At 40.3% G+C, this 23,402-nt stretch overlaps 1 protein-coding gene across 3 annotated transcripts in view; it reads left to right on the top strand.

The window, feature by feature from the left end:
- KCNMB2 (potassium calcium-activated channel subfamily M regulatory beta subunit 2) overlaps window positions 1-6,819 on the top strand; it is a 237,109-nt gene extending 230,290 nt beyond the window's left edge. For all 3 annotated transcript variants that reach the window (XM_011218445.3, XM_034662613.1, XM_034662624.1), the window contains one exon: window positions 3,860-6,819. In XM_011218445.3, the coding sequence (XP_011216747.1) occupies window positions 3,860-4,144 (285 nt within the window). In that variant the 3' untranslated portion in view covers window positions 4,145-6,819. The remainder of the gene's footprint in view (window positions 1-3,859) is intronic.
- Window positions 6,820-23,402: the final 16,583 nt, after the last annotated feature.

Genomic DNA, 23,402 nt, shown 5'->3' with positions numbered 1-23,402 from the left:
TTGTCACGAGCCAGGTTTCTTCAGCTGGGAGAGGAAAGGTCATACCTGTGGGCCAGCTCTACAGTTTTCAATACTAAGGAGAATTTAAGGGATTTGGGAAAGCAATAAGGTTTATTAACAAAACTCCGGATTGAGAAGAGAGATGTGAAACTAAATCTTCCATTGAATGACTGCCTCAGAGGTTCACAAGGTTTCTATTTTCATATATTAAAGCACAAAAGAAAGAATGACCCAAGGCCATGGTAAAAATATATGTAAATATATATTAACATAGTTCGATTAGTACTTAAGTGTCTTGTGTATATAAAATTATTACTGATATGTTCCTTTATGTTATATATCATGCAGATTCTAAAAGTTAAATCTTTCCTATCACACACCTCCTGCTAGAAAAAGTATGATCTAAAATCCTGGGATTTTTATCTTTTTAGGCTACCTTACATTTTCCAAGTAATCAAGGATAAAGTTTCCATTTGTTGAAATGCATTCTGTGTAGTCTAAACCAATCACATAAAATTATCTGCCAAGCATGTGATAAAATCATGAGATCATTAAATCTTCTACCCCAAATTCATACCAGCCTCAAGAACATACACATGGCTATAGTTTGAGCCATAGAAAAAGAAACTGAGAATCTTAGTGTAGGATTCAGCAAAATGTCAAATGTCCTGGGACACAAAAGCTAGGAACATAAGATAAGAGCCATCGAACGAGACTGCCCCTGTGAACATCACATAACTAATAATTTTGCCCTCCTTAGAGGTTTCAGAGTTTAGTAGTGGCACTTGGTTAAAGGCTTTAAAAGATCATATGGACAATGTGATACTCCAAGAAGAAAATGTGTCAATGAAAATTCATTGAGGCTTTATGCATATTCATCATTGAATCTTCATACAAACCCTGCCAGGAAGGCCCTGTTAACCCCTTTATGTGGATCAAGAAGTGGATTCTGAGGAGCCAAGTAAATTGCCTATAGACATAGGAGCCAGATCCACAGAATACAACTTGGGCTCATTATACTACCTTGTGCATTCGTAATGACAAAGGAAGGACCCATCGATAGTAAAAGTAAATGAATGATTGACCTAAGGTAGAGTCAGTCCCAATCATGTATGGAACATGCTTTATCTGGCCATTCCAAATACACACATTTTTTTTTTAAAGATTTTATTTATTTATTTGACAGAGAGAGAAAGAGACAGCCAGCGAGAGAGGGAACACAGGCAGGGGGAGTGGGAGAGGAAGAAGCAGGCTCCCAGCAGAGAAGCCTGATGTGGGGCTCGATCCCAGAACGCTGGGATCACGCCCTGAGCCGAAGGCAGATGCTTAACGACTGCGCCACCCAGGCGCCCCCCCAATACACACATTTGAGACCCTGAAGGCATGAAACTTTAATAAGCAGTATTAAACCAGTACTGCAACCATGCTAGACAGTCTCAAAACTATTTTATATCTCATTTTACTTGGTAGAATCTTACTTAGTGACAGAATTATTGTCATTTGACTGACAAACATTTCTTCAAAAAAAATTTTAAAGCTAGATCAAGTCACAAGAGTATTAGAAAAGAAAAAACTCCGTTCTTAATGGAATGCTATTTTTATTAAGATCATTTCAATAACTTAGTACTGTTAGCCACGGAAACTACTACTATAAACTGTCTTGGCACAAAAATGTACAGAAGCCTGATGCATTTGTAATCTAAATGGGTTCTGTTCGAATTCAACCACAAATGGCTTGTCTGTGATTTTGTAATGCTTTGCTTCAGAAAACATTTTTAAAAACTGTGAAGACATGAGGCAGCTTTGAAGAAGGAAAAAAATGATCAAGGTAGGTATGTCCATCCTGCCTTAAACCCTTTTGATCCAAAAGACATCGAACTGGTAGGAAATTTGTTTCATGGAGTCATAGGCTAATTTTATACTAGGTTGTAAGTCACTGAGAAATTCTGCGTTTTTGGAGATACTTTCAGACCCTGAATGCTGTGCCAGCGCCGCTCGCTGCTGCACTCATGTTCATGAGTGGGCTCACATTTATTCTTCGCTGACGAAACTTGAAGGCATCAACCAGCCCTGCTATGAGAACATTACTTTCAGCCTGGGTTACAATAAATACCAGCATGCTCAATCTCCATTCTTAGTGAAGTAAGAACCTTCCTGCTGTGTAGAGCCAAAGAATCCAATGATTGCAGCACTGTAGACAAAGCTAGGTGCCTGTGTGCCCACTAAGAAAGCCAGAGAAAAGAGTAATCCAAACATACTCCATCAGCAAAACTCATTCCACTTCTTTTACATTTTCTACCTGTGAAATCTACAGGTCTTCCAGGATCCTACTGCCAAAGCTTCCATCAACGTATCTCAAAGTTCAACAATAGCCCACCTAATTTGTGTCTCCACATACAGTTGTGGGAACTGTGCACTGCACAACCTTTGGGCTACCAGTCACATGGTAAAAGATGTGCATATTTGTAAGCTCAACTTAAAAATTGGTAACAGCAGTGAAAAATGTGGGGTTTTTTTCGTAAAATCAATGTATTATGACAATTTTTCAACAGAAAATAATATGTTCTAAAGAGGGGGCATAATTTTCTAATTGACACCAAAATATTATATAGATTGGCAGCGATCTTGTCACAAACCAATTCAGATAAATCAGTTAAATTAACCATTTGATAATGTGAATAATAATGGGCAGGGATTTTTTTTTTCCCTGTTGGGAAGCAATTATTGTAAAGAGGGGAAAGAGTTACCTAAGAACCCACACATCTCCCTGGAAAGTGACTTAAATTACATTCTTCCTAACTTTTTAAAAAATCAGTGTTGTCACTGCCCATTTACAGACCAAGGAAAAAGGGTCACACAGACTTCATCTCCTTAAAGACTGCTTTTTAAATTAGGAAAAAAATGTGCTCAAAAGTATATGCAATAAATAATAAAAACTCAAAGTTCCTTAATTCCATCTATATCTTGAAAAGAGAGGGCAAGGGAGGGAGAAAGGACAGGAAGAGGGAACGGGGGGGGGTGGGGAATATAAAGTGGGTTGAGGAGTCGGGGCAGGGCAGGGAAGGAAAAGAAATTAAAAAAGAAATCCAAGGATATAAGTATGTGGGAAGAAAGGAGAGACATGTAGAAGAGATACAGTAAGAAAGATAAGAGAGGGGAAAAGATCAAAGGAAAGATAGTGTAAATTTTCGGATGAGTGATGGTTGAAGAGTAAACTCATTTGGTTCTGTTTTATTTTTCCTTGGTTTATGGAAAAAGTTACTTTGCCACACTAACTGGGCACGAACAATTCATCGCAGCTCTTTAACTATTCAATATCTGTACACTTTCCAGGATTCTTTTTCAGCAACTCACCAGAGGTATAGGTGTTTCCTTGACTACAGTAGTAAAGTGACCAAGCTGACTTGGCTGAATAAATCACCCCATGCCTAAAAGAGAAGAATAAACTACTTTCCCTGAGAGACCTGGTAGCTTCTGATATTACATGGACTGCTGAGACTAGACAAAAGACAGAAAGATTGACACTCTGATTCCATGTTAAAGTGTGTTCAATAGGGAATAATTAAAACTCACCATGCTTGGCTATGGTAAAAAGAATCCACTGGAGTCATCCAATTCTAATCAAAAATTAAACTATACATGGATAGTTTAGGTACATCTGGGTCAGACGCCTACAAACATTGTTTTATTACCATGTGAGGTCTTGGGGTTTCTGGAGACACTGGTTTGAATATGAGAGGAATAACCGTCATGGTTATTTCACAGATCATTAAGTTGACCTCAATATCCCATCTCCTCCTAGTATCAGATACATACAGAGAAAGTATCTTCTGCTGACAGTTTATCTCATTTTCCACAGTGCTCCTATATACCTAAGTGTGGAAAAAATTTTGAAGAATCCATGTCCCTGGTGAGTGTGGTCATGGAAAACTTCAGGAAGTATCAACACTTCTCCTGCTATTCTGACCCAGAAGGAAAACAGAAGAGTGTCATCCTAACCAAACTCTACAGTTCCAACGTGCTGTTCCATTCACTGTTCTGGCCAACATGTATGATGGCTGGGGGCGTGGTAATCGTTGCCATGGTGAAACTCACACAGTACCTCTCCCTGCTCTGTGAGAGGATCCAACGGATCAATAGATAAAAGCAAAATGGATGAGATCATTTTCTTTAAAGCTCAAATACTGTTTCCTTTCATTCTTCACCAAAGAACCTTAAGTTTGTAACGTGCAGTCTGTTATGAGTTCCTTAATATATTCTTATACGTAGAGCAATAATGCAAAAGCTGTTCTATATGCAAACATGATGTCTTTATTATTCAGGAGAAGAAATAACTGTGTTGTGTTGATTAGTTGTTTTCATAATCTTGTTTTGATGCTGGAACTAGTACTTCCTTCTCTCGTTCCGCCAAAATAGGGCTCAGCTATTCATTTGCCAAGCTTTGTGGAGGAATGTAGACGATATCAACGTGATAAAGTCTGTGTTCTCAATTGTCAGATCTCTTGAAGACATTTCTGCAATATTTTTCATCATTCATTGTTTACTAAAGCTGCAGCCAAAAATATTCTTTCTTTTCTTACTCAAAACTGAGCCCAGTAGCAAGTGAAGGGACCAGATTTCCTAAATAAAGGATGTTAAGCATTTTCCTTATATTTCTACCATATCACTGTAAAGAAGGGGGGAAATCCAGACAGTTATTTCTCTTTTATTATTTTCTATTCATAACTTTAGATTTTTTAACTGATTTCCAAAAATAAGCTGTTTTCATTAAGCAATTCTATAATCTCTTCCTGTGATTTAAATAGAAAATGAACAGAGCTCTTTTCCATTTAAGACCCTGCTACTGTGTGAAGAGATAACACTTAACAAAGAGTTTCATTACCTGTGAATGGACTGAACATTGAGTAAATGTACTATTGCCACCCAGGAAAGTCTATGTCACTAAGATATTTATGTGAAAATCTTTATTCTATTTCAATTGAACTATTAGATGGTAAAATTAAGATCCTATTTGCTGGGCAAGGCTGGTGGACTGATTTCAATGGGTAAATCTATTGTGGCAAATTAACATATTGGAATGTTACTCTTTGGGAATTTATGTTTAAATTAATGAGTGTGTAGTCTCTCTTTCTGACAAGTGTTCTCCCCGTTGGGATTTTAAAACTGTGTGCACAGAATATTTGTCTCTTCTACATGTTTTATTTTTCTATTTACGATTCTCTTTTTTGTTGCTAGATTTTATACACAGAGTAGACCTTTCCTAACATGCACTTAAAATGAATAACAGATCTAAAGGAAGACTTTGTTCACATTGCCCTTTACTTATTGTGCAGGGGGGATGGATGTAGAATGAAGGATTGGTTTTAAATAAAAACATTCCATCTTTTATTTAACATCAATATCAAAAGAAGAAAAACATTTATCTTTCTCATCTATATTTAAGTACACTTTTATAACATAGTATCAAAGTTTTGTACACACTGGGAAATTTTACAAAACATGTTTGTGGAATGCATGGTGAAACCAATCTGATGCAGTGGAAAGTTTCCTGCAATACTGTAATTCATAGTTTGACTTTCCATAAGCACATAAATCCTTAGGGTGCAATTGGGGCTTCAAATGTGTAATTAAAATTTTAAAAAAACAAAATCCATTATATCAGCAAGATTTGAATACCTCTTACATTCTAAGCTGACAAGCCCATGGTAGTCCCAAAATCTATGATTCACTATATATAAAGGTATTTAAAGAGATTATAAAGAAAGTTCCTTTAACACCCAAACACACACAACTTTCAAACGATATTAGGAATATTGCTTGAAAATATGATGGAAAACTCGATTCCTACCCTAATTGAAAAACATAATTCTGAAGATGATAGAAAAATCTTTGTGACTACAGAGCTGAAAATTTGTAATCTTTAATGTTCCTTGAGCTTCCCTTCAAGTAACCTGAAGATGAGTTATTTTTTATTCGTACTTGTAATTAAAAATTCCCAACTGATGTTTCAGATAAGATTTAAGAAATCTCAAAATAATGACACGAAAAAAATGTTAACTACTGCCTTTCTGAATTCCATAAAAGCAACAGCCCCTTTAAGTAATTTAAATGTACACACAATTAAAATGCTCATTATTAAAGGAGAATAAACTGGGATTAATAATAATGTTTTAAATACATTGCACGTTAACTAATTTAATCTTTATTGTAACCCTATTGGAGGGAGCACTATTATTTTCCCATTCTATAGAAACGAATGTTGAAGCCTAGAGATGTTTAGTAACTTCACCAAGGTTACACAGAAACTGAGATTCAGCAGAGAGCTGAGACAATATACAGCTTGTAGCTGCTCCGTTATAGTAACCATGTCTGTGGATTTGGGGTGTTTTAGATAAATCCAAGGAATGCTAAGGTTTAGAAAGGATTATAGGGGTGAAGGGTAAAGAAGAAAGACCACTGAACTAGAAGTCAAAGATGTCATTCAAGACATGGTGACTAGGCGATGACTTCAAGCTTCTCAATTAGTCTCTTGACTTCTTTGATTATAAGATTAGAATGTGAGTCCAGTTGACCACTGAGTTCCCTTTTAACATTAGCATTTCATCCTAGGTGTGTGGAGGAAGACTGAATACCATTCCCCAACCTGCATAGCACATATCTGATCCTCAAATAGAACGTACTAGTGTCAGTCCCTGGATTAAAAGCAGCCTCCCTGCTAATATTCCCCATAAGCCACATGCCCCTTTTCTAGGGCCCAAAGCTTTATTTACACCTGCCAGAAGCAGAGCTCTGAGCCTTCACATTACTCAACAAAGACGATATCCCTTGCAGAGTATCTGTGCTTCCAAATCACTTTCATTATCCAATTGGCATATCCCATCTAAAACTATTGATTTCAAATTCCCTGAGTTACAATTATATTAAAACCCAGAAAATGGTAAATACACCAATGATTGCTTGCAAATAGCCATAATAAAAAATATGATTCTATAGAAAGATGACTGATCGTAATGATGGTATAAAATACCTCTTATGTAGGCCACGTGACATTTAGGGTTCCAGCATGTCACTCTTCTCTCATTGCTGTAAATGACCGAAAGAGTGATTATGCATAGCATTTATATAACAAATATTATTTTCAATATGTCAAAGCATAAACATCTTATCACATTTCAGTGGGTGAAACATCTTGACACTGTAATCACTCCATTGATATTAACAGGGAGATCTGTAGGACAGCAAAATAATATGATCAATTGATTCCAGTGAGTTAAAACAATAATTTTAATGCAATGATTTCTCATTCACAGGCCTAATTAAATTTCCTCCCCTCCCCTGTCAAAATACTGAAGTGAACAATGCTCAAGCAAGTAAGGGGATTTTTGTCCTGGTGGGGAAGAGGAGGTGATTAAAGTTTGGACGTTGTTCCTTCTCTTCCCAACTACTACTTTTTCCCCTCTCCCTTTGTAAAACATTCAGTAAGAATGATCTCACAGTTCTGCCATAACCATTCCAATGTATGTACCACATGGGAAGTCTGAGTCAAAGAACAAAGTTTCAGGACCCTTCTGAAACCCCGTTAGGGTGACGTGCACAACAGAACCGAGCAGACAACTTTTAAGGTACATCTGTTCCACCCTTGCATGTTTGCAGCAACTATAAGGAATAATACAAAGTATACAACACTGCCTTCTCTCCTAAGAATGAGTTTGTAATCCACTAGACAGGTCAAGACAACACACATGAAGAAAAAAATAGAGAACAGTTAGGTCTCTAATCCACACCAGTGAGCATAATATCTACAGGGGGTCAATACGAGGCTTACCTGGGATGTATATGCAAAATGCCTAGCACTGTATATAGCATTTAATAGATGCTTACAAATGGTAATTATTACTATTAATAGCAAAATGTAGAAGTAGTATTAAAAGTATTAGTATAACCACCAGTAGTTTATAGTCTCTTAGAGCTAGAATAGCTCTAAAATGTCATCTTGCCCAGAATCCACACCAATGCATAATTCCTTTCTACAACACTTTTAGGAGGGATCATCTAGTGATAGGGACACTTACTGCTTGAATCCTGCCAGCAATGGGATAGGTTACCAGTTAATAAGACAGTGCTGGAAAGTTTTCCTGGTAACAGTTTGAAATCTGCCTCCCTATAATATCTGCCCACTAAATTCACATGAAATCAGATCAGTACTTCTGTGTCACTAACTTATTCTATTATTTTATTAAAAAATAGAGGAGGGAATGGAAAAAGAGCAACTTTCATTTGTTTAGAATATAAAACCATGGAAAATCACACATTCAACCAGGATTATGACATAAATAAAAATTTATAAATGACACCAACTTTAAAAGATTAATAATAACCTATTAGAACCTAAACATTCATGAATGAATTAAATTGATGCACTAGCTTAACCCACTGATGCCCATGTGAATTTTAATCCTGTACCCCCTCTCAAGTAGGAAGGGTAACACTGTCTGAAGTTCTACGTTAGGTCCTATTCCAACTCTATGACGCCAGACTAAGTTGTCTAAGTAACCAGATTACTTAGGAGCATAGCATGTTCCTGACAAAACGTTGCAACAATTATGCCATGAGTTCGTCTTGGCTAAGGTACCGTTCCCCAGAGCAAGGCCAAGGAACTGAAGGAAATGTCAATCTGTGAACTCCAGGAGTGACTTTCTGAATTAAGTGCTTTATTTAGGTAGGAAGAGAAGTTGTTTTCTCAATATACTCACTTAACTAAAGCTTCCAGAACTGTTCTTTAGTCTGGTTCTTCCAAAACAAATGTAATCCCCAAGGCTTTGCAAGCTGTGATATAACCTGTCACCAACATAGTGTGAAATCGGGACATGGAGAACGCTCAAGGTCCTCTACACAATCTCACCCCCTATTTGCACTATTAGCAGTACCAGAAATTGCTTTGGGTAGAAATTGCAACTTCTCTTCATAAAAATCTCCTCTCTCTCCCTGTCTCTCTCTCTGTCTCTGTCACTCTCTCTCAGCTGTTTTCTTCTGTTGGTTGTATTCTTAATCTTCATACACCAGCAAAGATGGCCCCATGTTCACAAAAATCCCCTATGTCTATAATTGCAGAAGGACAATAACCCAGCATTTCTCACAGTCCTCCAAAATGCCAACTCTCTCTGTATCAGCTGTCATGACAGAGGCAGGGCACGTAATTTGCAGCCCCATTGAGTGCGGGCCAAGTAATTCTCCAAAGGAAAATGGGTGTATGTTAAAGAAGAGAAGAAGAGGTGCTGGGCAAGCAAAAACAACAGATGTCCACTACCTGCAACTTGGATAGACTCTTACCAAGTGTTTCTACCAAAAGAGATTTTGGCTGAAGGAGAAAAATACTACTACTGATATAAGGAGAAAAACTCATGGGACTAAGAGGGTAAAGGAGAGAAAGAATTAGTGTGCAAAATTTACCTTGCAATTTTTCTATCAGTTATTAATAAAATTTAAAAGACAAGGAAATTTCTGATTTTCATTCAATGAGATATTTGGGGATATTTTGGTTTCAGCAAAGGACAAGAGGTTCCCTTAGAAACAAATGATATTGCAAGAAGAGGAAAGAGTTGATAGGAAACAACCTAAATTAAAAGAAGGGAGAGGGTCATAAACCATGGGAAAAGGAGAGTGGGAATTAGAAAATCTAATTAAAGAAACTATTGCTACTCCATCAGATACTAGAATTTCTCCAGGCTTTTCTTAAAGGCCTTGCTCTTTGGGCTGATAAATACCTATCTGGACTAGCACAGATTCAGTTGCCCCATTTTCTGTTGTTTGGGAAGTAAATTCATTTAAAGAGCACATGAAGAGATGAAGGCCTGGATTCTTTCTACCCACTAACATTTCCACACATCATAACATTTAAGGAAATGATTCCTCAAAGAAGAAGAAGGAGAAGGAGAAGGAGAAGGAGAAGGAGAAGGAGAAGAAGAAAAAGAAAGAGGAGGAGGAGGAGGAGGACAAGAGCATGCAATGAGAGATCTTGTCACCGAGACATCAACAGGAAGCATGACTCACCACCCGCAACCTGACCTACCACCTGCAAAGCCGTGGTGACTTCAACATCAAGACATCCATATAATACCCTCAACTTAGGTCTGTCCAAACTCATCAGCTTCCTCCAGCTGGACAGTCACCAAAGCTCAGCCCTTTTATTTGCTGCATTAAAAATCCAGCAGTTTGTGAAGCAGCTGCAAACCCCAACACTTAGCTCCTTCCGGTGGTAAGCAAACACAACAGCCATCCATGCCTCATCCATGACAGGATTGCAGTATCATTTTGGAACAATTAACAGGGTTTGTATCTAACTGAAAGTATTCAGCTGCAGTAGTTAACATCTAGCAATACTGGGAAGAAAGTACAGAGTTCAGACTGGAGGACTCATACTGCATATAAAATATATCCCTTCCTTTCAACAGTTGTGGCAAATACAGAATTCGACGCCAATGCCACACTTAGGTCCATCTCTAGAAAGTCATAATCCGCTAAGAAATTTCAGCTTTCCTAGACAAAGAGAGTGCTCTAAACACAGCTCAGGAATCTGTCAACAAAAATCTCAGGAGCCAGGTCGAGCCCAGCCAGTGGAGGCCACTCGCCATAAACTGGTTTTGCGTGAACACCATCAAAGAGGCTTTTCAATTCTCAGTTTCTTTAAAATGCTGAACTGTCTGGCTAAATAAACAGCTCCTTAAGCACTAACAACCTTCACGTTAGCCTGGCAAGCACCCAAGACTGTTTAGGAGATGTTACTTGGTATGTTTGAAAAGCCACATGTCCAAATTATCCAATAGTGGAAATCAGCAACTGTCTCTGCTTTAAAGAATGAGGCATTTTAATAGTTGAATAGCCTCAGAAACTACAAGCATTTACCATGAAACGGAATTAAAAAAAAAAAAAAAACAAGCAGAACTGGAACAAAGGGGCCCTTTAGAAGACCAGTTAAAGCCAGCAGGTTACTTTACCTCAGGTATCAGTGTAGCCTATGATCCCTGAACAGCACCCATTGGGAAAACTACACTCCACCTTCCTGTGGTCATTCCCCTCATTTCCACTCTTATTCAACTCTATGTATGTAAAGCAGTAAGTTGAGCCCAGCCCAATGCTGGCATCTGCGGGCATCTTAGGCCTTCTAGAAGGAGGAAGTCTTCATTCAACTGACCATAGACCAGTCTGACGTTCTGCCTTTACTTAGGAAGACGTACACCCCAAGAAGGGCAGCTGCCAATGACTTGGATCATGGAGTGAACTGGCCCTTCTAGTCTCTCTGTCAGCCCCCCACACTCCTACCCTTCAGCCATCTAATCAGTGGCCATCCCCAGTCTTCCAAATTCTTTCTCACCTCTGGGCCTTGGTGTTTACAGTTTCCTCTGCCTGAGACTCCCTTCCCTAATCTCCCTTCTATCCACCTGGCTAACTTATACTCATTCTCTAAGATTTCCCTCAAACTTCGTCTGCACCAGTTGGCTGTTCCTGAGCTCCCCAGGCCCAGGCCAGGTGCCTGCCGTCTCTGCTTCCATAACACACCACCGCACCCCTCTATAAAAACACTTATCACCCACATTATTATCTCGGTTTATTTCTCTGGTACACCTATAAGATTCCAGAAGGCATGGATTTATTTTATTCACCTCTGTTTTATTTTGTTGTTATATTCTTACCATCTGGTCCAATACAATTCCTGGCCCATAGAAGGAGCTCAATAAATGTTACTTACATCAATAAATGAATAATAGAATATATTAGTAAAAAGTAGGCAAATTAAGTTGATTTCTCTGTCTAGGAAGATGTTCCCGAATGACAAAATACTTGAAAAGCAACAGTTAGAGATCTGTTCCTTTTACTGTAGATTCTGGTGGTCTAACAGGAAAATTGCAGATGACCCCAGGCAATGCTGTCTTTCTCTGCCAGTAAGTCCTCCGCACCCTAGAACCATACACAACACCAGAAACCTAAGAGTAGGCCTAGAGGGAAACATAGAAGGTAAATTCTGATGGGAGACAGCTAGAGTCTGAAGCCTCCAGACAGCTAGAGACTGAAATAATGCCCTAGAAGGGGAAGGTACTGTAAACAAGTGATTAGCACACAGGACTTAGCATCATTCAGACCTGAGTTTGAATCTTGGTTCTGCCACTCGTTAGCTGTGAGACTTGGGGAAATAGACCTAACTCACTCATGCATCAGTTCCTTCATCTGGAAAACGGGAATAATAATATTCAAATCATAAAGCCAAATGAGATATGAGATATACGAGATAACATATTAAAATGCTTAGCAAAATGTCTAGCCCATAATAAATATAAAATGATAACAATCACTTTACAGCAATTGATAATAAAAGGCAAAGGCTATTATTATTTTTAGGACTAAGCACTAAGAGTTTGAAGGCAAAGGTACAAAGACGGATGCCACAGAGTCAATTAAAGATGAGTGAGATGAGCTTCCCTGACTCCACCATTGTTTCTGGGACTGGCCCCAGCCTTCGCACTGCCAAACAAAACCCCATACCTAAGGCCAGAGCTGAGATTTGAAAGCATCCTTATCAACACAGGAAAGTGGATGGGAGTCAAGAGATTCATTTGAAGTATTCCAACACAGGCTATCACAGGCTCCCCAGTTTCTTTGGAGAAGAAACCCCTGAAAGCAATTTCTGTCCACAGCTCCACACCAAGCAGTAAGAGAAGGGACTCGGTCCCTGTATCAAACCTCATTTAGCCAGTGCATGAAGTCCTAGGAATATTTTTAAAAATAGAAGAACAAGGGCACCTGGGTGGCTCAGTCGTTAAGTGTCTGCCTTCGGCTCAGGGCATGATCCCAGGGTCCTGGGATGGAGCCCCNCAACCTCATTTAGCCAGTGCATGAAATCCTAGGAATATTTTTAAAAATAGAAGAACTGGGTGGCTCAGTCGTTAAGTGTCTGCCTTCGGCTCAGGGCATGATCCCAGGGTCCTGGGATGGAGCCCCACACTGGGCTCCCTGATCCACTGGGAGCCTGCTTCTTCCTCTCCCACTCCCCCTGCTTGTGTTCCCGCTCTTGCTGGCTGTCTTTCTCTGTCAAATAAATAAATAAACATTAAAAAACAGAAGCACAAGAGGCTGAGGAAAGAAGCATCTGAGTTGAGGGGTTCCAGAGAACCACCCGTAAATGAAACAAGGGTGCACGGAGAAACNTAAACATTAAAAAACAGAAGCACAAGAGGCCGAGGAAAGAAGCATCTGAGTTGAGGGGTTCCAGAGAACCACCCGTAAATGAAACAAGGGTGCACGGAGAAACACAGCAAAGGAGTAGAAAGTGAATGTATACACTTGAACCGGAGTCGTTAACACCAAGGCTCCATTCAAGAGTGCCAGACACTGGATTCAACTTCTTGTTTCTTCTGAGAAGTCAAGAAACTGGCACACCTTATCCAAGTACGTGGACATTTTCATGCACAGCATTACAAGGCACTTACTTTCACTTGAGCATGAGAACATAAACATAAGCTATTAACGCAGGAATGGAAATGTTGTTTATCCCCTACTTTCTGTCTCCAATTTCCAGCAAACTGAAAAGAGTAAGAAGAAAATGACCCAATCTATGGCGAAATAGCCTCACACTGGAAACGGTTTTATTCTCCCAAAAAGGAAAAGACAGCTAGAGGCAGAATACTTTCTGCCCTCACAAAAATACTTTGGATAATCAGGAGGTCTGGTGTTAGGAAAAGGGCGGCAGTGCTTAAGAAATCTTACACACATGCACACAGACACACATGCTTCTGGGGGAAAAAGTAACGTATTCAAGTTTTTTTTTTATCAGTCAGGACTTCTGACATCTGCTTCCTGAGTTAGTCATTAGCATATAATGGCTCTGTTCTGGCCATTTTAAAGGGGGACGGAGAGGAGAAGGTAAGGGACAGAAGTTCTAGAAACTGTCCCTTATAAGTTACAAATAAGTTATAACTTGATTTCTGTCACAATTAAAACAAAAGAAGCAAATTCTGGCGATCAAAGAAAAAGATCAGGATGGTGATGTTTTTCTGCCAAAAACAAAATCAGTAAAATTGACTGGAAATCAGTTAAAACAGCAGAAAGCTGAAAAAAACACAACAGAGGGTGTCCTGCCATAATCTGGGATCATTTTTTCTCACCGTCACTTACCATATGCTCAAAGAGGGTGGCAAAGCAAATTGTCAACCACAGCAAGAACATGACAAGCCCCCTTCTGCTCTCTGCATCCGCGAACTGCTCCTTCAGTCTGTAGTGCAGCTGCCCCAGGAACGTCGCAAGGGCTCAACTCACTTATTTGTATGTGACATTGTCAGGTTTTTTCCCAAATAGATAAAATATGACACAAATACTGCAATAACACATGTCACAATGGGTTACATATAAAACCGCTCCTGCAATGTTTTCCAAAGCTCAGTATCATGTCCCTGGCAAATAAGAGAAGGAAACAGGTTTTTTAAAAATCTTGGCAAAAAAATGGCTGGTTGTGTTCTCTGTATTCAGAGGCGGCTCTATGTCAGGGTCTTTTGCTGACATGACTTACGGTACTGTTTGGAGCATAAAAGGAAGAAGAGAAAAACCTCCGGAAGATTTGCTGTAGGCATTTAGGATGTGAACTGAATAAAGGTGAATTATTACAGCCTAAAACTTAATTCTGTAGAGTTGGTTAGATGTTAAGCACATGGCCAAAAATAATGAAAAGGGAAGACAACCACGGTGACAGGTGATGCAGGAATGAATGGACCGAGAAAAACGACCAAGCATAAGCTGAGCCTCCACCAATGTCCCGGCAAAGCAAGCACTGCCTTGAGAAATGGGATTTGGTGTCATCTATGCGTGTATGCGACCATTATGTTAAGCACCTGTCCAATTATCAGCAAACAAGTAAAAATGTAGAAAAAAGACCATGCTTAGACGTACGCTAGATTTCTACAATATAATAGAGACATGCATAACATGAGGAAAGATATGATACTCTCTTTTTTAAAAAGCTTTTCTGGAGAGAGGCTGTCTCACTTAATATAGGCATGGAAACATATCTCTTGGAGAGCCTCATTTCATTTCCTTTGTATATATACCCAGCAGTGGGATTGGTAGATGATACGGTAGTTCTATTTTTTAATTTTTTTAGAAGCCTCCATAACGTTTTCCATAGTGGCTATAAGACACTCTCCTAGCTCCAAAAGTTCATTTTTACCATGGAATTTGCCATATTACTTTTGATTATATTTAATTATATTTTTATGTTGTTTTTGTTGTTTTACTAAGCAGTGCCTCAAGGGAAAGTCTTCTCCAATTTTGTGCCCAGCACCAAGTAAGGAATCAGTAAATATTTGTAGAATTGAACTGAACTAAGTTGCTTTCAATAAGACTTGTTCTCCTTTTATGTCAAAAAAAGAAAAGAAAGTGGGGAAAAAGTGATAACCAGAAAAAATAAGGAAAAGAGGAAGGGGGTGTCCATTCAAGATGCATTAATAATAGGGACTCCGTTAATATTTGCTGAATAAAGTGATCAGTGACTATGAAATGAGTACCTGCTATGTATCAGGTATTATGCAAAGCACTTGAAGTACAACCATGATAAAACAAGGTCCCTGCTCACAAAAAGATTGCAGAGGGCATACGCAAATTAATGAATAAAAGGAATAGACACTATTGAGTTAAAGAACTTTGGGAAGAGAAAAGGCTAGCCAACAAATCGTCATTCGTTTAGGTTACTGCCCTTTAGCCATATGCAAGGGCTCAACAGTCATGACCAAAACTGGCCTAGACACTGAAACTCTGAGAACGTCTCTGGCATCTTGCTGGCACAGCTTCCTGCTGGGGACTGAGTAATTCTAGTTCTGTGAGGTCAGCTCAACACATCAGATATATTACACAATGTGGGTCTAGAAAGGAGCTTGCTCCTCATTGTCGTCTTCCACTAAATCACATTGCTATACATCCAGTCTGGCCACAAAACGAAAGAAAAAAATGAACTCTTAGAAATGTGCGTGTTCTTAAAACTCTTCACGTACTGATACGGAGTATCTGTTAAGGACTTACTTAGTGAAATGAACTAAGGGAGAGGTCAGTATGTAGGGCGCGCTTCAAGCGGACAAGATGACCTGCTCTGTGGATACCATCAACATGTTTCCCAGCCACCCCTGTCATCATCCAATGGGCTACAAACACAGTGGCCATGATGGCAAGGATGGAAGTTGCATATGGGCTCACTCAGCAACATGGACTCCCATTCACTGAGGCTGATCTGGCTATACCCACTGCTTGAGTACCCAATCTGCCAGCAGCAGAGACCAACAATGAATCCCTGAAAAGGCACCATTCCCCAGAATGATCAACCATCTAGTGGCTGGTTGATTGCATTGAACCACTTCATTAATGGAAGGGGCAGCACCTTGTTCTTACTGAAACAGACTTATTTTAGATATGGATTTGCCATCCCTGCATGCAATGCTTCTGCCAAAACTACCATCCTTGAACTTATAGAATGCCTTATCCACTATCATGCTATTCCACACAGTATTGCTTATCATGAAGGAACTCACTTCACAGCAAAAGAAGTTGAGCAATGGGCCCATGATCGTGGAGTTCACTGGTCTTACCACGTTGCCACCATCCTAGGGAATCGGGTTTGATAGACCAGTGGAATTGCCTTTTGAAGACTCAGTTACAATGAATGATGCAATACCTTGCAGGGCTGGGCAAGACTCACCAGGAGGCTATATATGTGCTCTAATTTAGCATCCAGGATATGGTTCTATTTCTCCCAGAGCCAGGATTCTTGGGTCCAGGAATTGAGAATTGGAGGTGGGAGTGGCATCGCTCATTATTAGCCCTAATCATCAACTACCAAAATGTTTGCTTCTTATTCCCATTACCTCCCATCCCCAGTAAACCTCTGCTCTGTTAGTCATGAGGTCCAAGTTTCACAAGGAGCAATGCTCTCACCAGTAAACACAACAACGATTTATTTGAAATGGAAGTTAAGACTGACACTCAGCCACTTGCTCCTTATGGCTCTGAATCAATAGGCAAAAAGAGAGAGTTGCTGTACTGGCTGGGGAGACTGATCCTAATTACCAAGGGGAAATTGACTTGCTACTACACAATGAGGGAAAGGAACAGTATGCCTGGAATATAGGAGCTCTCTTAGGGTGTCTCTTAGTACTATCATGCCCTCTGACTAGAGTCAACGGAAAGATACAATAACCCAATTCAGGCAGGAATGCTAATGGCCCAGACACTTCAGCAATGAAATTTGGGTTATCAAAGAGATCAAATAAGTTGAGGTTCTTGTTGAGGGCAAAGAGAATATGAAATGGGTAGCGGAAGAAGGTAGCTATAAATACCAGCTACAACTGCTTGACCAGTTGCAAAAATGAGGACTATAGTAATTATGGGTACTTCCTCCTTATTTTGTTATGAATGTTTGAATATATTTTAAACAAATATATTTGTTTTCGCCCCTTTCTTATCCCCTTATCATCTAACATAAGAAATACTAATTATAGGTAAGCTGACATCACAATAGTTAAGTTACAGAATATCAAGAATAAGAGTGAAAATCAGCCAAGGACTTTGTGTCCTCTTCTGGGAAAGGGTTAGCGTGTTTTCACAGTATGCAGTGTAGTTATGTCATGTTAGGTGAAAGTATGACTTGACTATCACCTTCATTTGAGGTAAGTATGGTTTAGGGAGATGTGTATAAGTGTTGAGATGACAAAATGTGGATTGTATGTTTCAGTTTTATGTGCTGACTTGGCTAGGACATAGTCTCAGTTATCCAAACAAATCTAGGTGTTATAGTTCAAGTATTTTGTAGGTGTGATTAATGTCTACAGTCAATTGACTCCAAGTCAGAGAGGTTGTCCTAGATAATCTCAGTGGGCCTGATTCTATAGTTGAATGGCCTTCAGAGCAGAACCAAGGTTTTCCTGAAGAAGAAAAAATGCTGTCATGGCCTGTACCATCAGTTCATGTCTGAGAGTTCCGGCTGGACCCTCCTGACAGTCTGCCTACATATATTTATCTCGTTTACATGACTATCCCTGCAAAATGCACAGGAAATTGGTATTGTTACATGCCTTCTGGGAAGAAATTTGGTAGCTGGAAGATAGGGAAGGGAAAGACATTTTTAAGCAGATACCATTTAGTAACTGAGTTTTGAACCATTTGCAGTCCTTACCTGTTCAAAAACTTTTTTTTTACTTTAAAGAGATATAATTCCTTGAAAGAGTATAATTCTAATTCTCACTGACTTTCTCTCCCTATTCAGGTCTTATCTGTGTCCACCCAGGTAGATTGACCTGGAACACAGTTACTTCTTAACACAGAACTTTAAAGTGTGACTCAAAAACTGTCTACGCCTTGAAAGGTGCAATGGACAACACAATTTTAAGACTTTGAAATTGTTCAGGAGAGTCTCTGTATTTGCCAAACTTTGGGGCCATGAGCAGGATGAAGGTACTCATGAAAATAAACACCTATAGAGAGAATTTTTAGTTAACTCAGTGTTGTACATAAAAATATTGTTGAGATTCACTTTGAAATGGGCAAAACATCAAAGAAACGAGTACTGAATTGCAGCCCAACAGGGAGTCCCATTACACTACGTTACAGGGTAATCACTCATATCTAGTGTTTCCTGGGATTTGGGAATGTCATTTGAAGCTGTGTAATGTGATGGTGATGCATTGACCAGGACCAATTACTGCAGTGTGAAATAGCAGATGTTGTTATAAAAAAAAAAAAATACACGATATTCATATCAGACACCATTTCCAGTTCAGATCTTTACTATAATAGATGAAACTATAGGGAACTAACTCTCCATCAATACAACAGCACGGGGAAAAAAGCTAACATACAAATAATACAGAAGGAAACTAAGAAACAGCCCCATCACTAGCATGACACTGGGATATCAGACTGTGAGTTTCTCCACTGACTTCATGCTTTCTTTGTCATTGATTTTATTGTAAGAAAAATGCTATATCTGTGAATTAAAGGGTGTGAAATAAGGAACTGAATAAACTAGCTTCTGGTGCTTCCAGAAAATAAAATTAGTTAAAATAAAATGCCATCACAAGCGTCCTTATAAGAGAGGCGGAGGGAATCCTGATACTGTACCTGGAGAAGGCCACGTGAGACAGGCAGAGGTTGGAGCTGCGTGGCCACAAGTCCAAGACTGCCAACAGCTGCCAGGAGCCGGAAGAGGCAAGAAACGGGTTAAGCCCTGAAATCTCCAGTGGGAGTATGGTCCTGCTGACACTTTTATTTTGTCCCAGTGACACTGAATTTGAACTTTTGGCCTCCAGAACTGTGAGCGAATATATTTCTGTTGTTTTAAGCCATCAAGTTTTTGGTCATGTGTTATAATGGCCATGGGAAACTAATAATCATGCTCATAGTCATGGAGCACGTGTATAAAAAACTGTAAAAATCAAAGACTTCTTTTAGGACTAGAGAAGTAGCCATGGTGTCATGGAAAGAATGGGGTCTTGAAGTTCAGAGACTTGAGCTCTAATTCATGCTGGTCACTAGCTACATGGCTTCAGGAAAACCTCATAAATGCTGAGTCTGTTCCCTTATCCATGAAACAGGGCAACAATACCTACTGTGGTAAGCAAAGCAATGGCCCCAAAGATGCCCATGTCCTAACTCCTGGAACCTAGGCATATGCTACCATACGTGGTAAAGGGGACTTTGCAGAGCGGAGTAAATTGAGGGTCTTGAAATGGGATGATTTTTCCAGATTTTCCTGGTTGGCCCAGTATAAATCACAAGGTCTCTTAGAAGAGGAAGGCAGAAGAGTCAGAGCGAGAAATATGTGGCAATGGAGACAGAGATCAGGGAGAGAGAGATTGAGCTTTGAAGATGCTGTGTTACCAGCTTTAAAAATGGAAGAATGGGCCCCAGCCGAGGAAGTCAGGCAGCCTCTATCTAGGAGCGGGAAAAAGCAAGGAAGTGGATTCTCCCGTAGAGTGTCCCGAAGGAGGGGAGCCCCCACCAAAACCTTGATTTTAGCCCAGTGAAACCCATTTCAGACTTCTGACCTCCAAAACTGTAAGATATTCATGTTGCTTCAGGCTGGTGGACGTAGTAATTTGTCACAGCAGTGGTAGGAAACTTAAGATCCCAACCTATCAGAGTTGTTGTGAGAGTTAAAAGCATTCTTTTAACTAAGGTAATATTTATTATTAGTAGAGGCTATTTTTTTCAATATTCTGAGAAGTGACTCATCTATACATAAACTGTCTCTGTAAGCCAAAAATACTTCTATTCAACCGTTCAGATTTTCAAAAAAGTCAAGTACAGAGTTCATTTTTGTGCATTCAGCTCTCCACATGTGGAGTAGAAGGCGCCCCATATGTCCCCATAGAATTAAATACGTTTAAGAGAAATCTTCTTCAATTTCCTGGCATCCTGACCTTGAAGTCCTTATTCAGGGAGGGCCCTGAGCCAGGAAAACTGAATGACCTCTATGCATTTTTTTTTTTAGTTTTTATCAAAAGGGGACAGACCCAAAGCTTGTTTCTTTTTCTAGTGAAGGTTTGCCAAGTTTTCTCGTTTTCTCTGATTGTAAAAACTACCTTAGTTTTGTTCCAGAAGTCAATGTCTCTCAAACCCCATGCAAGTTAATGTGAACTCTAAACAGACGCAGTAGAATATCCATCTGACCTCTGCCTATACCTCTGCTTCCATTCCCCAGTCTCCTTGGCCAGCAGCTCATTTCAAGCATCACTTGGCTTGTTTCCCACCTGGACCTCACAGTCATTCATCAACTATGCCCTCACCCGCCTTCCAGAACCCCTCTTCTCTAGACCCTCTGCTGTACCTTATTGCCAGTCCCAACTCTAGCTAAGCTCTCCCACCCACCCTGCCTGCACCTTCTCTCTGCCCAGGGAGCTTTGCCAATATTAGAGTCTCCTCACCGGCCTTTTGGACGCATGGTCCACCACGAAATCATCCTGTCATCAGCCAGGCCGGAAGGGCTCAGCTGTTTATCTTGTGCTCATTCTTGACCAGCTTGCCGTAGCACGCACCGCAGCTCTGTTCCAACCTTTTTCCCTCTACTAAGCCGTTCAACATTCACTACATCTCCATTCTCTCAGCAAATAAATTTACCTGTGAGCTTCCCTCTAGGGTAATCTAGCAAGCTCTTCAGCATGCTTTTACTCTGCCTGAAAAGGCCTGCTTGGCCAATGCCCTCTGCCTTCATCGTGTTGTCTTCCGTCTCCCCCCACACCTGCATTAACCATCCTTTATTCCAGCACCAATATTTTCCTTTACACTTGCTGTTTCACCTGGCCAATAAATATTCTCAAGTTTTCTTGTTCTTCGATCACTTTTTCCTCCAGCTTCCTCAAAAATATTGAAATGTACTGCCCCCTTTCTTTCTAACAACTCAAAGTTATTGAATGCTTCTTGCGGGCCCAGGCTAAGTGATTATATGCATTATCCCATTTATTCATCCTGAGGCAGTACTGCCATTAGCTCATCTGAACCAACAAGAAAACTGCCTTGGAAAGTTGAAGTAACTCCTCGGAAACACTGCACTGGTCAAAAGAGAATGCAGATTTGGACTTGGACTAGCTACCTGCAAATGTCTGTGCTTAACCACACAGCTGTATTGCCTCCTCCCCTGACTGTCCTTTCCCTTTTCAACCTCTTGTGGTCTGACCCTGCTCTGCCCACTCTGCTCAAACTGCTCCCTGAGAGCCATTAATTCTCGATTCCAAAATCCAGTGGTTTTTTCCTGGTTCTCCTCAAAGTGGCCATCTTACTCTCTCCTGCCTTCAGGGACACCACGCTCTGCACTTTCCTTCTCTGATCTCACTTACTCTGCCTCTGCTGGATCCTGGGCTGCTCCTGCTCCTGATTCTCTTCATGAGTCTTTTTTTTCCTTAAGATTTTATTTATTTTTGAGAGAGAGAAAGAGCACGAGCAGGGGAGAGGGACAAAGAGAGAGGGAGAAGCAGGCTCCCCGCTGAGCAGGGAGCCCGAGGCGGGACTCGATCCCAGGACCCTGAGATCATGACCTGAGCCAAAGGCAGACACTCAACCGAATGAGCCACCCAGGCGCCCATCTTCTTGAGTCTTTATACTCTTGATCTTTGGCAGGCACCCAGTTCCAAAGATTAACAAATCAGCCCTATTTATAGGACTCCTTTTAGTCATTCGACAACAATTTTTTGAGGCTTTCCCCTTCTAGTCCTCAAATTTTTATTCTGAGAGAAGCGGAAGCTCTTCCAGGACACGGCTACCATGTGCCAACCCCCACCTGCTGAAGGTCCGCTAGCTAAATGAACTGTGACAGGCTTGATGGTCCTGAAAAGAAGATTTATGAAACACAGGCTCTGGGAAGGCTACTCACTTTTACACTTCCCATTGAGGAAGACACACTCTAAAACCTCTCTATTTGCAAAGTGGAAGGAAGATCATCAGCGCATTTCAGCANCATTAAAAAACAGAAGCACAAGAGGCTGAGGAAAGAAGCATCTGAGTTGAGGGGTTCCAGAGAACCACCCGTAAATGAAACAAGGGTGCACGGAGAAACACAGCAAAGGAGTAGAAAGTGAATGTATACACTTGAACCGGAGTCGNGGCATCATTCAGACCTGAGTTTGAATCTTGGTTCTGCCACTCGCTAGCTGCGAGACTTGGGGAAATAGACCTAACTCACTCATGCATCAGTTCCTTCATCTGGAAAACGGGAATAATAATATTCAAATCATAAAGCCAAATGAGATATGAGATATACGAGATAACATATTAAAATGCTTAGCAAAATGTCTAGCCCATAATAAATATAAAATGATAACAATCACTTTACAGCAATTGATAATAAAAGGCAAAGGCTATTATTATTTTTAGGACTAAGCACTAAGAGTTTGAAGGCAAAGGTACAAAGACGGATGCCACAGAGTCAATTAAAGATGAGTGAGATGAGCTTCCCTGACTCCACCATTGTTTCTGGGACTGGCCCCAGCCTTCGCACTGCCAAACAAAACCCCATACCTAAGGCCAGAGCTGAGATTTGAAAGCATCCTTATCAACACAGGAAAGTGGATGGGAGTCAAGAGATTCATTTGAAGTATTCCAACACAGGCTATCACAGGCTCCCCAGTTTCTTTGGAGAAGAAACCCCTGAAAGCAATTTCTGTCCACAGCTCCACACCAAGCAGTAAGAGAAGGGACTCGGTCCCTGTATCCAACCTCATTTAGCCAGTGCATGAAATCCTAGGAATATTTTTAAAAATAGAAGAACTGGGTGGCTCAGTCGTTAAGTGTCTGCCTTCGGCTCAGGGCATGATCCCAGGGTCCTGGGATGGAGCCCCACACTGGGCTCCCTGATCCACTGGGAGCCTGCTTCTTCCTCTCCC

The sequence above is a fragment of the Ailuropoda melanoleuca genome, chromosome 1 (assembly GCF_002007445.2).
Source record: "Ailuropoda melanoleuca isolate Jingjing chromosome 1, ASM200744v2, whole genome shotgun sequence".
In the NCBI taxonomy this organism is placed as follows: Eukaryota; Metazoa; Chordata; class Mammalia; order Carnivora; family Ursidae; genus Ailuropoda; species Ailuropoda melanoleuca.
Note: the sequence above shows the minus strand (reverse complement) of the source record. Positions and strands in the feature narration are given on the sequence as shown.